The 12,954-nt window shown below is 59.5% G+C and overlaps 1 protein-coding gene across 8 annotated transcripts in view; it reads right to left on the bottom strand.

Annotated features, from left to right (window-relative positions):
- The window catches only part of TCF20 (transcription factor 20), a 140,270-nt gene that overhangs the window by 1,515 nt on the left and 125,801 nt on the right, over positions 1-12,954 (bottom strand). For 7 of the 8 annotated variants that reach the window (XM_037513433.2, XM_054695999.1, XM_054695996.1 and 4 more), the window contains 3 exons: positions 10,074-10,167; positions 3,298-3,347; positions 2,429-2,553 (listed from right to left, as the gene is read on the bottom strand). In XM_037513433.2, the coding sequence (XP_037369330.1) occupies positions 2,470-2,553; positions 3,298-3,347; positions 10,074-10,167 (228 nt within the window). In that variant the 3' untranslated portion in view covers positions 2,429-2,469. The remainder of the gene's footprint in view (positions 1-2,428; positions 2,554-3,297; positions 3,348-10,073; positions 10,168-12,954) is intronic. The other variant, XM_037513435.2, reaches the window with a different exon arrangement.

Genomic DNA, 12,954 nt, shown 5'->3' with positions numbered 1-12,954 from the left:
GGAGAATGGCAAGAAGTTCTTTATGCTCCTATGAAGCACCAGGCACTGTCGGGCCTGCCCCCCATCTCGGAAGTGAAGATGCAGAAGCCAGGTGAGGTGCATGGCTGGCCAGAGGGGAACAGGATCCCCCTGGTAAACTCCCTGACGGGCTCCAGGGACTCTGCGCTTCTCCTCAGTGGCTATGTGGTCCTGTCCCCCAGCTGAGGGGGACAGGAGCCCCAGCATGAGCAGGGAGCAGATGCTAGGAAGCCAGCGGCCACTGGGAGTGGACCCAGGTGACAAGTAACCAACTGGATGACAAAGCACAAGTGCCTGACGCCCGGTAGTAGACAGGCACGAGCGGGAGGGGCCGTTTCAGGGGAGACTCGGGGAAGGTGGCGTCTGTCAGGAAGATGAAGCAGCACCAGCTCAGAGGTCTGAAGCACTAGTCCTGGGGAGGAAGCCCGGCCTATCTGAGCCTTCCAGAGACTTCTGAGGGTTCAGAGGCACAGTGGAGTCTGGACTTGATTCTAAATTTGACAAGAACCTCTGAAGAAAGGAGGGGCAGGACGGGAGGGAGGTTTGCTGGGGTGGCGCTCCGGTCCTGAGAGGCTGGGCCTGTGCAGAGCAGCGACTGTGGGGTCGGGGCAATCTCTTCATGTGAGTTGGGGTGTGTAGCCTCCAACGCGGCAAAAAGACACTGCTGGGAGGAGGCCGAGCCCTGGGGGGCCCTTCTCTGCCACAGGATATGTCCGGGGCTCACTGTTGGAGCCTGCCCACCACCCAGAGCCAGCACAAGGAGCGCACGGCTGGCCACATTGCCAGCTGCTCCCAGAAATGGGCAGAAGGCCCATCCAACAGGCGATGGCAGAGGTGCACAGCCCAGAGTCCTGGGATTGGGGCTGGATAGGCACCGCTGCCCAGTCGGCAGCCTCAACCCCTCCAGCTCCGGTCATGCTCAGCCAAGCAGCAGGCCAGGCCAGCAAGTGGCCGCCTGGCCCTGCCCCGTCGCTGCCTGCCGGGTGGGCCGCTGCTCCTCTCACACGTGGGACAGGAGCCTGGTCACACAGCACTTCCCACAGCGCGGTGCGAGTGGGCGGCTACTCTTTATCTTCTGTTCCTCGGCCCTGCCAGGGCACCCGACAGCCCGGCCCTGGCACGGACCCCAAGACAAGTGCTCGGGGGGAAGGTTGGCGTTTCCGGTCCCATGGGCTGCAGAATGTGATCGCCCACAGAAACCCATGGATCACCCAGGGTGAGGGTCCAGCTTCGGAGCAATAAGGGGAGAGACACGCAGGTGGGCAGAGGGGGTGCACTATGCCCGTCCTTTCCTTCCCTCCCGAGGTGACCGACCTGAGCTGCAAAGGAGGGAAAACAGCCCCCCTCGGTGCCTGCATTTCTTTTGAATCAACAAGAACAAGGACCACAGCCTCCCCGTGGCGAACAGCAAAGTGAGCGGTGAGCGGAGGACAGAGATGCTGAGCGAAATTCCCGGGAGGCAGCCCAGGCCCAGAGTTCTCCTCTCAGACACAGGCAGCGTACCAGGATGAAACCAAACTGCTGGTGCCTCCCGAGCTCCTTCTGGGAAGCCACCGTGTCTGAGAACGGCTCCCGCCTCCGGGCCAGGCAGAGGGCCCCACGGGAGAGGCAGGGCCAGGCCAGGCAGGGCCACACCCGGAGCGCACAGCAAGCCGGCACTTCCACGGAAAACCACCCAAAATGCTCTTTGCCCTGAGAACTGCTCAGCAGCGAGGGGTGGAGTCAGGGGGCCCGGAGGTGCTGGAAGCCCACTGGCCGCTGCACATGGTCCCCCACGCAGCCTGGGTTGGTGGCTGGTACCCGCCATGCAGTCCCCTGCCCAGACGGCCCCTCCCTTCCAGCCCCGCCCCTCACACAGCAGGAGGGAGGGACCCCCACACTGAGGAGGACAACGACATTGGACATTGGGAGACACAGTCTTCACAGCCGTTGGATACTCAGGAGGAGAAGCGGCCCCTCCAGCCGGGGTCCAGCGCCGGGGCGGGGGCTGCACAGGACAGAAGCCCTAACAGACAGCCCGAGGCCCGGCCGGCTGCCGGCTCCTTCTGCGGTCGCCCCCCTCACTGCTGCGCGAGGGCGAGGGCCGGGCGGGCCATCCCGCTTCCCTGCACACGCTCAGCGCCGCTCGCCTCAGCGCTTTGGAGTAAAATGGACTGAGCAGATACGGCGTGGAGGGGGAGCCGCCGCCGCGGGACGCCGGGAGCAGGGCAGGGGCAGCAGCGCCGGCCCCCGAGGACCCCGCGAGGCCGGCTCCGAGGCCGTGCTGAAGGCCCCCGCCTTCCCAGACACTCCAGGGAACCCAGCGGCTAAGGGACAACCCTCCGCCTGGCGTGGGCATCGTGGCGGGCGCGGGCGGGCAGAGGCGGCCCCGCTCGGCCTGGCAGGGGGACGGGCGCCCGCGCCGACTCACCTGTGCTTGCTGTACTTTCCATCCCGCGCGCACTGCCCCCCTCACCCCCGCTCCGACTGCTCTGTGCTGAGGCTGCCTTTCGCTGTCCTGTTCTGCAGCGGGGGGAGAGGGCACGGGAGGGGAGGCTGAGGCCGCAGAGGCGGGAGACAGAGGGGGCGCGTGCGGAGCGGGGAGGGCGGGGGAGGAGCGGAGTGGCACATGGAGAAGGAAAGAAAAAGCACAGTCAGTGTTGAAGACAAACGGGACGTGCTCGGACAGGGTTTTCTGAGGCAAAATGGGACCATTAAATGGGAAGTTTAAAAAAACATAAGTAAAATGAAGAGAATGCGGCGAGATCCGTCTCTGGAAACCATTTTTAAAGAAAAGCACAAGCAAGCATCTCTCCCAAGTGCTCTGAGGGCAGAGCTGTCAGGATGACCTCTTTCTAGTATTTTCTAGCTCAGCTTCACCATGGAGCCCGAGTGGCCAGCGACCACCAGGTGTCAGTGTGACCCCAGCCAGGAGCGCCGCAGGCCCGTCCCCTGCTCGGCGCAAGCCGGCCCGCGGCGCCTCAGAACAAGTCCGCCCGCGCCCCCCTCCAGTTCCCTGCGTGCCTCCTGAATTAGCTGCGGGACGAGGGGGGGGCAGCCGACCATCGGCCTCATCCTCAGACAGACACGCCTCTAGGGGCCCCCGAAACCGGTGGACATCAGCAGCTTCACTGAGTTTGCTTTCATATCACTTAGTGAACAAACACGGCCCCCCATTTTCTCCCAGCCCCTAAACTGGGCAGGATGAGGGGCCTGCCCTGCCCCCAAGCCACCTCTCGCACCCTCCAGGGAATCCTTCACCCCCAGCCCAGGGGGACACAGGCGCTCGCGCTGACTCACCTTGTGCTTGGGGCACCTCACCGAGAAGTTCTCCTCATGCAGCAAACAATCTGCAAGACAGGAGGGGACAGTCAGAGCCGGGGTGCGGGCTCGCGCTGCCAGACGGGGTCAGATGTGGAGATGGAGCCCCCTACTCTGACTTGCGACAGGAACCATCAGAGACACCCACATATAACTGTGGCACCTCAGCACGACAGAGCATCAGTCCCTTAAGCAGCCCACATTTCCAACCAGTTCACCACTCGGGACGGGCGGCTGCTGGGAAACCAGGACACACGCACATACGCACACGGGCCTGAGTTCACAAAGATGCCTCATGTGCAATAAAAACAAAGGAAACCTACCGACGTCAAGTGATTCTCTTTGAATAGCAAGATTATAGGGGATCCCTGCCTCCCCATGATACCATATTCTTACATGGAAACAAACTCCAGACACATTTTTTAAACCCCCCCATCCCAGGTCAGGGCCTCCAGGCCCACGTCAAAGCTCCCTGCGGGGACGCCTGGAACAAGGGCTCTAGTGACAGAATGAGGCTGGGCCCCGGGGACCCGGGAGCAGCTCCCCCACAAACCACCCGGACTGCTTCCCAGGATACTGGGACCCACGCGGGGCTCTTCATCCCGGAGGAAAATGAGTCAGTCCGGCTCTGATCAGGGGACAGCGGCGCGGCGGCGGCAGGACCTCCGCCCCAGGTGAGCGGCCTGTGGCGCAGGCAGGTGTGCGAAGCGGGGAGGAAATCTAATTAACGTGCTCACCCTGCGCACCACAGCGCCCGCAGACCGACAGCCGGGTCAGCGGTGCAAGATGCGGAGGCAGGATGCTAATAAATATTGATGGCACGTTCTCAGCGAGCTCCCCGGCGCCGTGGCGGGAGGCAGCCACGCTACTTAGCCTTGTTAAATCTGCAATTTAACTCAGGTCTTAACTGAGGTCCACATCAGCTGCCAGTGGACGCGCAGATTTCAAGAGAGGGAGTCATAAGTAAGGGAACGCACGAACGAAAACCTTCGAGGCCCTTCCGTACCTAAATGAGGCAAAAAAGACCCTCTGGTAATCTGGCCAAGCTGGCATCCTCCCTCCCTGCAGCCCCCGAATTCCTGGAGAGGCCGCCCCTGCCCCAGGCCAGCCCGGGGCCCAGGAAGGCAGCAGGACCTGCTGCCCTGCCCTCCCAAGCAAGTGACACGGCAGTAAATGAAACGTGTTAATTTAAAACCCACAAGTACGTGGCGTGACCAAGGTCCCCCGCTGCTCCAATCTGCCAGAGCTGACGAACAGCAGCAGGGCGTGCGCTGCGGCTCAGAAGCGCCCTCTTACCTGCTCCGGTGCCGCTCGCTGGCAGCTCCCGCCAGGCCACAGAGCAGCTGCACAGCGCTGTGGGGCTCAGCCACGCTCTGCCACAGGGTTGAAAGAAACATGAGAGTGGGGCCGGGCAGCTGAAAGAGGTGCCACGGGAAGGCGGGGGTGGCCAGTCCCCTCCCAGGCGAGGTGACCGGCCATGACGCGCCACCAGTAACACGTGTCCACGGCCAGGGGACACAGCCCTCCCCTTTAAAAGCAGAAAAGAAATAAGACAACACAAGTCTGCCCAAAGGCACCCTGGAGCCAATGGCAGGGACTTCTGGAAGCGGCAGTCTCCTGAGTGAACCCGCCGGAGTCGGGAGCCCAGCCTCTGGCAGGAATGCTGCAGACAGAGGCTTGCAGCTGTTCTTGTAACATCCACAGGCACCGGGAGCTGTGATTCATGTTCCTGGCGGGCGAGAGCCACAGCCGGAGAGCTTGGCTACTCGCGAGGGCACAGCTGAGGCTCTCGGCGGCCTCAGCCAGGCCCTGCGGGGGGAAGAGCGAAGAATGCCAGGCCCACAGCCAGCCGCCCCGTCTCTCGACTTGTTTTCTCTGAGCTCCTGGCAAAATCCCACACTGTCCAGGGGGCCTGGTCAACACTTCCAGCCCGTGAAGTCAAAGCTAACGGCATGCTGGGTCATCTCCCAGGCCGTCCCGTCAACATGATGGCTTCCGGACACAACCACTGTGGGAAGAGCGCTCTGTCTTCACGCTTCTCTTGAAGCCGAGGTCTAGGCAAGGTGGGTTTTGCAGAGTGCCACATAACAAGCGACGCGGGGCTTGGCACCCACACGCGAGCACACACTGGAACAGGTGCTCCAGGAGAGATGGCGCCGCGTCCCCTGGGTCTGCCCGCACCAGTCATTATCTCCAGTTCCTCCACACCCCGCCTCAGGCCTGCACCAACTAGCTATGGAGGCAAACCAGGCTGGGATGCTGGGACCCAGGGGGCGGCAGTCTCACGCCACCTTGCTTGAGAGGCAGGCTCAGGCTCGGGGGCCCACGTGGGTAGGAGGCAGAACCTCCAGGAGGGCCAGGTCGTTGGTCACTCACGATGACCTTTCCAGGGCCCTGGACCTGCCACTGCAAGATCAAAGCCTGCACCCCAGAGAGCAGCTTTCCAACGCAGCAGCTGCTGCAAGGGGGGCTCAGAACGCCAACTCCCAGCAGTTTCCTCAGGAGGGGAAAGCAGACAGCCTGCGGCAAGGTTCTCCCAGCACAGCGGAATTATGCATGAGCTGCTCCGTGGACCGTCCTCTGGTCCTGACTGTTGTGGCGTTGTGTTAAATACACGAAGCCTTTCTTTTTTTAACCAGCGCCCAGTGCCTGGGATTGCACTCCCCTGGGGCGTGGCCTGTGCCCACGACACGAGGAGCAGACCAGCCACGTGACGTCACAGATGCAGGACCCACATCAGGCGGGCAAGCGCAGGAGCCACAGAGGCTCACAAAACAAAGATTCCGCTGCCATGGAGATGTCCCCAGTAATAAAAGTTTGCTCTGAAATTCCAATGGCTCTTTAAAAGTTTGCACGGTTAACAGTGAGGTTGCGACGAAAATGCCAACAGTTCCTTACCCCACAGATGCGGCTCTTCCCGGGACCCCGCCTGTCGGAGCTGGAAAGGCCAGTCAGGGGGGCCTCCCCTGGACACAGAGACCCAGCTCCGCAGAGGGCATTCCAGAGGAGAGCAGTGAGCAGGGGAGACACCCGCGGCCAGCCCGTGAGCAGGCCAGGCGTCTGGCTCATAGCGGCCACCTGGTGACGCTGCCTCCTGGGCCCCCAAGGTCCACACGGAGCGCAAAGCTGGGGCAGGACCTAGCGTTGGGCCCTGACCTCTACTGACCCAGGCAGTCTCCTGGCACTGGCTACTTAGCAACTGCTGACCAACAGTTGCCAACAGCTGCGGGGCAGCCACCTATGACAGGCTCATCATGACAAACACCACTGATGTACTGACCCTTAGCAGTAAAGGAGCCCCTGCTTCTTGGTCATGAGCACACATGGCCACTTAAATTTAAGTTTAAATCAATTTCTAGAAAACAAAAAAAGTTCATGTCTACTTGCCCCACATGCGGTGGTGACACGGGCGGTGGCTGCGCGTGGCCTGCGGCTCCTGTGTTGCAGGGCACAGATCAGGACAGCCCTGCTGCTCGCTGAACCTTGTGGCCAGGAGGCCATATCTTACCAGCCACTGTTCGGGGCGGCCAATTGTGTGTGATCCCCAGACAGAACCTACAAGCCACTGCCCCAAACTTAATCCTCAAAAAATCTTCATCTAAAAACCAGGAAGCTGGGCCTCCCTGGTGGCGCAAGGGGTTAAGATGCAACCTATGAAGCTATCTGCAGCCTTTGCAGCACGAGTTCCATCCCCAGCCAAGGAGCATCCCACATGGCGCAGCAGACCTCTCCTGACTCACCCACTGCTTCTCTCAGCAGTGTACTTCGGTCAGTCTGCCTGTTCTGTTCCCCGCTCTGTCTCTGGTGAATCCTCTCACCCTCCCGCGCATCTGGTCTGTACCCCAGCTCTTGTATGCATGAATGAATAAATCTTTAAAAACACAAAAATAAAAACCAGGAAGCTGAAACTAGAAAAAGAAAACAAACATTCTGATGTAAGTGAGGGCAGTATCACGAAAAGGAAACTGAGGCCTGCGGGGACAGGGGAGAAGGATCCCAGGCTGTGCCCCAGGCCATGGCTTAGAGCAACTGGGACACAACAACGGGGCGAGAGGCGAGGACGGCAGACTAGCGACCCCGGTCCGCAGGGCCGCTCAGCCCGCGTGCGTGGGAGCATCGCGAGATCCAGCTCCGGAGGGCATTCTCCAGGACCTTGTACCTTTCTTGTTCTTTGCAGTTGCTCTTCCCACCTCCAGAAACATGGAAAGAAAAGAAGAGGGAGGCAGGGAGAGACACCCGAGGGGGTGTGTGAACGCAGGGGCCAGATGAGCTCAACTTTTCAGGCTGGTCGGGTCCTGCTCCCCGAGCAACGGCCTCTGTCCATTTCCATCGCGTGGTGGGCCTGGCCCCGTGACTCCACATCACCCACCTTAGAGACAGGCACTGCCTCCGAGGCAGCCCCAACCCCCCAGCACCTGGAAGCAGGTGGCGGCAACGGCCCTCCAGCCTGGCCGAGCACTGTGCAGGCCGGTGAGGGGAGGCTCAAAAAGTAACGGTGAAAACATCCACCCAGAGACACGCGTCTGGAGGAAGAAGGGATTGTTCCAGGCCGCCGAAGCCCGAGTGGGCGCGCGCCCTGCACAGTCACCGCACACCCAGGACATCACCCCGGTGCCCCCCCAGCAGACACAGGAGCAACAAAACTCAACAGTGCTTCACGGTAAAGACACCAGCCAACTAGGGGCAGGAGGGGCTTCTCGGCTGCGTCAAACTCGTGTGAAAGCCCGCAACTGCCTCCATCACAGGGAGAGGCCAAGACAAGGCGGGGCGGCGAGCTGGCCACCCCGTCCACGCTGCGGGGGTCCAGCCGGGGCAGCCACGGGAGGGAAGCTGAAGTGTCTGACTTGTAAGGAGGAGTCAACGATAGGCGACATGCCTTGGACACAAAATTCACTCAAAGCGACTAGACCCGACCGACGAGTTAAGCAGTTACAGGTCACAAGATCAACCCACAAAACGTGACCACATCTCTACGCACAACAATCCAGAAGTTAAGAAGGCCATTCCATTCCCGATAGTGCCCCCCAAAATACTCAGACATAAATGTAATAAAAGTGCAAAATTACAATGCAAAAAAATACAAAACAAGGTCAGGAGAAACAAAAGGCTGAAGGAAAGGGGACAGCAGCCCGGGATCGTGAGTTGGAGGAGGTGATACAGCCGAGACACTGCGCGATGTGCGCGATCTGCGGTCTGCACGACCAGGACGAAGTTTCCACGGCACGTTCTAAAGAAACGGACACGCCGAGCCCACAATCCACACGGACTAGCGCAGGATTCAGAAAGAAAACAAAAATCTTGAAAAAAATGACCCCTTGGAGAACTCACGTTCCTCAATTTCAAAATCCTCCACAAAGCTGCAAGTTAAGACACTGGGACGGGGGAGTCGAGGACAAAGCCGCGCCGTGGTCCGTGCAGCCAGGGCCATCAAGGACGCACGGCCAGTGTCCACCAGGGCGCCGGGACAAGCGGCACCCGGCGGGAAAGAACAAGCTGGACCCGCTTCCCATCCCGTGCGAGGATTAGCTCAAAGGGACCAAAGCCCGAGGTGGAAGCGCCGAAACCCTAACACTCTGAAGAGAAAACTGGGCACGACAGCCACGCTTCCGGGTCCGGCAACGGCTTCCGAGATGTAAGAAAAAGCAACAAGCGGCCAAAGAAAAAAAATAAATAAACTCCCCAAATTGAACACTTTTGTGCCGCAAAAGAAACCATCAAGATAAGGGAAGACACGACTCGGAACGGGAGATACATTTCCCAGTCATGTACGCAATAAGGGGGTTGGATGCAGAAATACAGAGAAATTCTTACAGCTCACAAGTTAAAATAACGCAATTGGAAGAGACATTTCCTCAAAGAAGAGACACCCGCCGCCTGTCAGGCCACGGGAAGGTGCTCGGCGCCACGAGCCACCCGGGAAACGCGACCCAAGCCACAGCTGCCACCTCACGGCTCTGGGCTGGTCACAGTGGGGGGGGGGGCAGACGCGGACACGGGCCAGCGAGGACATGGAGGGGCCGTTGTCCTCCCGCCGCTGGCCAGATGTGACCTGGGAAAGTCTGGCTCCGCCTCAAAAGGTTAACCGGAGTCACCACTGGGTCCAGCAATTCCATTCCCGGTTCACAGCCAAGAAGACAGAAAACATGAAACCCGCTCGCAGTCTTGTACATGCAAGTTCACAGCCCAACGCTTCGTTCATTGTCCAACAGCAGCAATCACCCAAATGTCCATCAACTGATGAGTGACCATAAAATGTGACACAGCCTCATAATAAAATATTGCTGGGCCCTAAAAATGAAAGCAGCACTGATGCGGCTGCCAACGGGGTAACAAGCCCGTCCGGAGCCCGCAGGCGGCCGACGCCCTCCCTGTGAGAGGCCCAGGCAGGCCGGCCCCAGACAGCAAGCAGACTCCTGGCTGCCGGGGAGGTGCTCCGGGAGCACGGTGACCACCAGCGAGCGGGAGTTTTTTTACGTGATGAGAATGTTCTACGATTTAGTGTGATGAGGTGCCCAACCCCGGACCAGCTACAACCACTGAGCTGCACACAGAAGGGGGGCACCGTGCGCGCGACCTGAACAGAAGTTTAGGAGAGTATTACCCCACTGCACTCCTCTCCAGAGTCTCCGCTCTGCTTTCCGTGAGCACTGACAACAGAAGAGGGCCAGGAGAGGCAAGAAGGACCCCACGGGGGGAGAAGGCAAAGGGTCAACGTGCACATCCTGCCGCGCGCGGGTGCTGCGGCTGCTTCTTACCTGCGTCAATGGCACACGGGTAATGGTACCGGAAGGAGCAGCCTTTGTTGTAGCAGCCCAGGGTGGCACCTGCCTCCTGGCAGTGGGAGCATTTCTGGAAGGAAGCAAGAAGTCAGGCACGTCAGCAGCCGGCCCCAGCCTCCCCGGCCCTCCCAGCCCAGCCCAGCCCACGACCCGCTGATTCTACCCCCCACCCCCACCCCACAAGCTGCCCACACCCTGGAGGGGCCCAGCATGAAGGCTCCAGGCCCCGCCCCACAATCATTCACAAAGAAATCACACAGAACAAGGCAGGGGCGAGGAGGGCCTGCCCCTCACCGTCCTGTGTCCGCCCACCCGGGCCCCCAGCCTGTCTCACTCCTCACCAGGCCGGAGTGACCTCAGGGCCCGCCACTGTACGCGCTGTGCAGCCTGGGTGGGCGGAGGGCAGGGGGAGGACAGGAGAGTTATCTATCAACCTACAGACTCAAAAGTGGAATTTGGTTTCAATTCTCGAATTTGTAAGATTTTATTTTTATTCTACTTATCCCAAATGCCCAATACAAGTGTATTTCTCCTTTCGGAGAATATGGGCTGCGTGCACATGGTATTTTTATACACAAATCCTATTTTAAATGCACTAGGAAATCTGCCATGGATTTCTGGCTAAGGGAGACGTTGCTCTGTCATCAGATGCTCCCCCTTATATGGGCAGGTTCTCACAGAGCGGGCACACGTCTCACCCCGAGCGTGGGGCTGGGAGCGCTGCACCCTGTCCTGCCAGGGGCCATCATGCAGGTCACCCCCACCTGCTCGGAAGGGCAGCTCTCCAGGTGGCCAGGCACCCAGAAGCCTTTCCGGGAGGCAGACACTTGTTCCCAAGTCTACGAACACTGAAAGGCAAGCAGTCCTGAGCGTCACACTGGTGGAGAGTCGTGCACCCCGCGCCCCCCAGGGACAAAGAGACAAAAGGGTGGTGCTCGTGCCACACACAGGCCGCCCTAGGGGTCAGTGTGACTTGCAGGAGAGGACTTTGAAAACTCCCCATTGAGTGACACCCCCTTCCCAGGTACTCGTGTTCCCACAGCCCGAGCGCAGGACCCCGCAGCCCTGCCCCCCACAGCTGTCGGAGGGAGGACGCGCTGACCCAGGCCCAAACGGGCTGGACCAAAAGTGCTCAGTAAGTGTGATCCAAACGACAGGGCCAGACACACACTAGACAGTCCACTCTGACACCCACAAAAGGCACCCCACGCGCAGAGCGGCCCTGCCACCACTGGAGCTGCAGCCAGCAAAGGAGGAGCCGTACTCGGCCGTCGGCCTCCTCCCTCCACATTGGCCCCTCTGCTCGGCAGGGCTCCTCGGTGCTCCCTTGCTCTGAACCAGCCGCGGATCACAAGTCTCGTCTTCTTCACGAGAAAGCAAAATCAAGGGGAAAGAAAGAAAAAAGAGCAAAATGGCCCCCACCAGGAAATTACATCAATTAAAATTTCTAATTAAGAGGCCCAATTCCTTTATTGCACTGCACCCGCCCTGCGTGGCAGAAAGGACTTTACAGGGAATGTTTACCTCAGTGGTTCTCAAGGTGTGGTCCTTAGACCAGCAACATCTGGGAATTTGTTAGAAATGCAAGTTCTGGGGGTTCTGGGAAGACGGAGCAACGCATCACCAGAAGTTCCTCCCTAGACAACAACTGCACGGACAGGACCTGTCTGACGCTCTGTTCTGGAACTCTGGAGGCTGCTGAAGGCTTGCAGCTTTCCAGGGGAAGACTTGGATGGTAGATCAGGATCACTTTCAGTCATCTATGGTTTTGAGAGTAGCAGCTACCTCCTCGCCACCCCCTCCCGCTCCAGTGGCAGGTGTATACGTGACCCTGGAGCAGCTAACCCTCGGCCTGCTTGCAGGAATTGGACAGGGTAGGGAGGTTAAATGCATTTTACCACATAAAAAATTAATAGAAGGCCTAGTCTCAAGTCCCACCTCAATTTGTGCTGTGACCAGTCTCCAGGCAGTTGTTTTGTTTTTTTTTTTTAATTTTTAAAATATTTATTTATTTATACAAGCACTGGGTACAGTCAGAGGCGCGGGAGGGTGAGAGAATCCACCAGAGCCAGAGCGGGGAGCAGAGCAGGCAGAAGGACCGAAGTACACCGCTGAGGGGAGCAGCAGGCGGCAGGAGAGGTCTGTGCGCCATGTGGGACCCTCCTCTGGTGGCCGGGGAGCAGCCGGGGATCGAACCAGCACTGCAGAGGCTGCAGGCAGCTTCGCAACCCAGCGCTCAACCGCTGCGCCACCGGGGAGGCCCCAGGCAGTTCTGATATACATTACAGCTTGAAAATCGCTGGTTCAACTTCAACCCCCGGCCTCTGAGATGAGGAAAACAAAGCCCCTGAAAGAGGCAGGGACCAGCTGGACCAGGATTCCAGGTTTCTCAGGCGCCACTCAGCGCTGCCTCTATGCTGCTGTCCCCCCACACAGGCCAGTCTAGGTCATGAGGTGTGCGGTGCCGAAACGCCCCCCTGGTGTCGAAGATGTCCAGCCTCATCCCTCACCCGTGACCTTGCATGGCCAAGGGGCTTCACAGATAAAATTAATCAAGGACAGTGAGACAGGGAGGGTGTGCTGGGCTTCGAGGTGGCCCAGTCTAGTCACGGAGTCCACATGTGCAGCCTCGCGCACTGGCAGGCGGAGTTGTGGCTTTAGGGCGCTGACCCCTGGGAGCATGCCGGAGAGATGGAGCGCTGCTGGCTGAAGATGGATGGAGGGGTCATGAGCCAAGCGATGCAGGCAGCCTGCAGAGGCAGAAACACTAAGAAGAAAATGCCTCAGCTTTGCTGACACCTTAATTTAAACTCGGTGAGACCCACATGGCCCTGCAGAGCTGACAAGTGTGTGTTTT

The sequence above is a fragment of the Talpa occidentalis genome, unplaced genomic scaffold (genome assembly GCF_014898055.3).
Source record: "Talpa occidentalis isolate TD23 unplaced genomic scaffold, MPIMG_talOcc4v2.1 talOcc4.16, whole genome shotgun sequence".
Classification (NCBI taxonomy): Eukaryota; Metazoa; Chordata; class Mammalia; order Eulipotyphla; family Talpidae; genus Talpa; species Talpa occidentalis.
The sequence above is the reverse complement of the archived record's forward strand: the minus strand, read 5'-3'. Positions and strand labels throughout refer to the sequence as shown.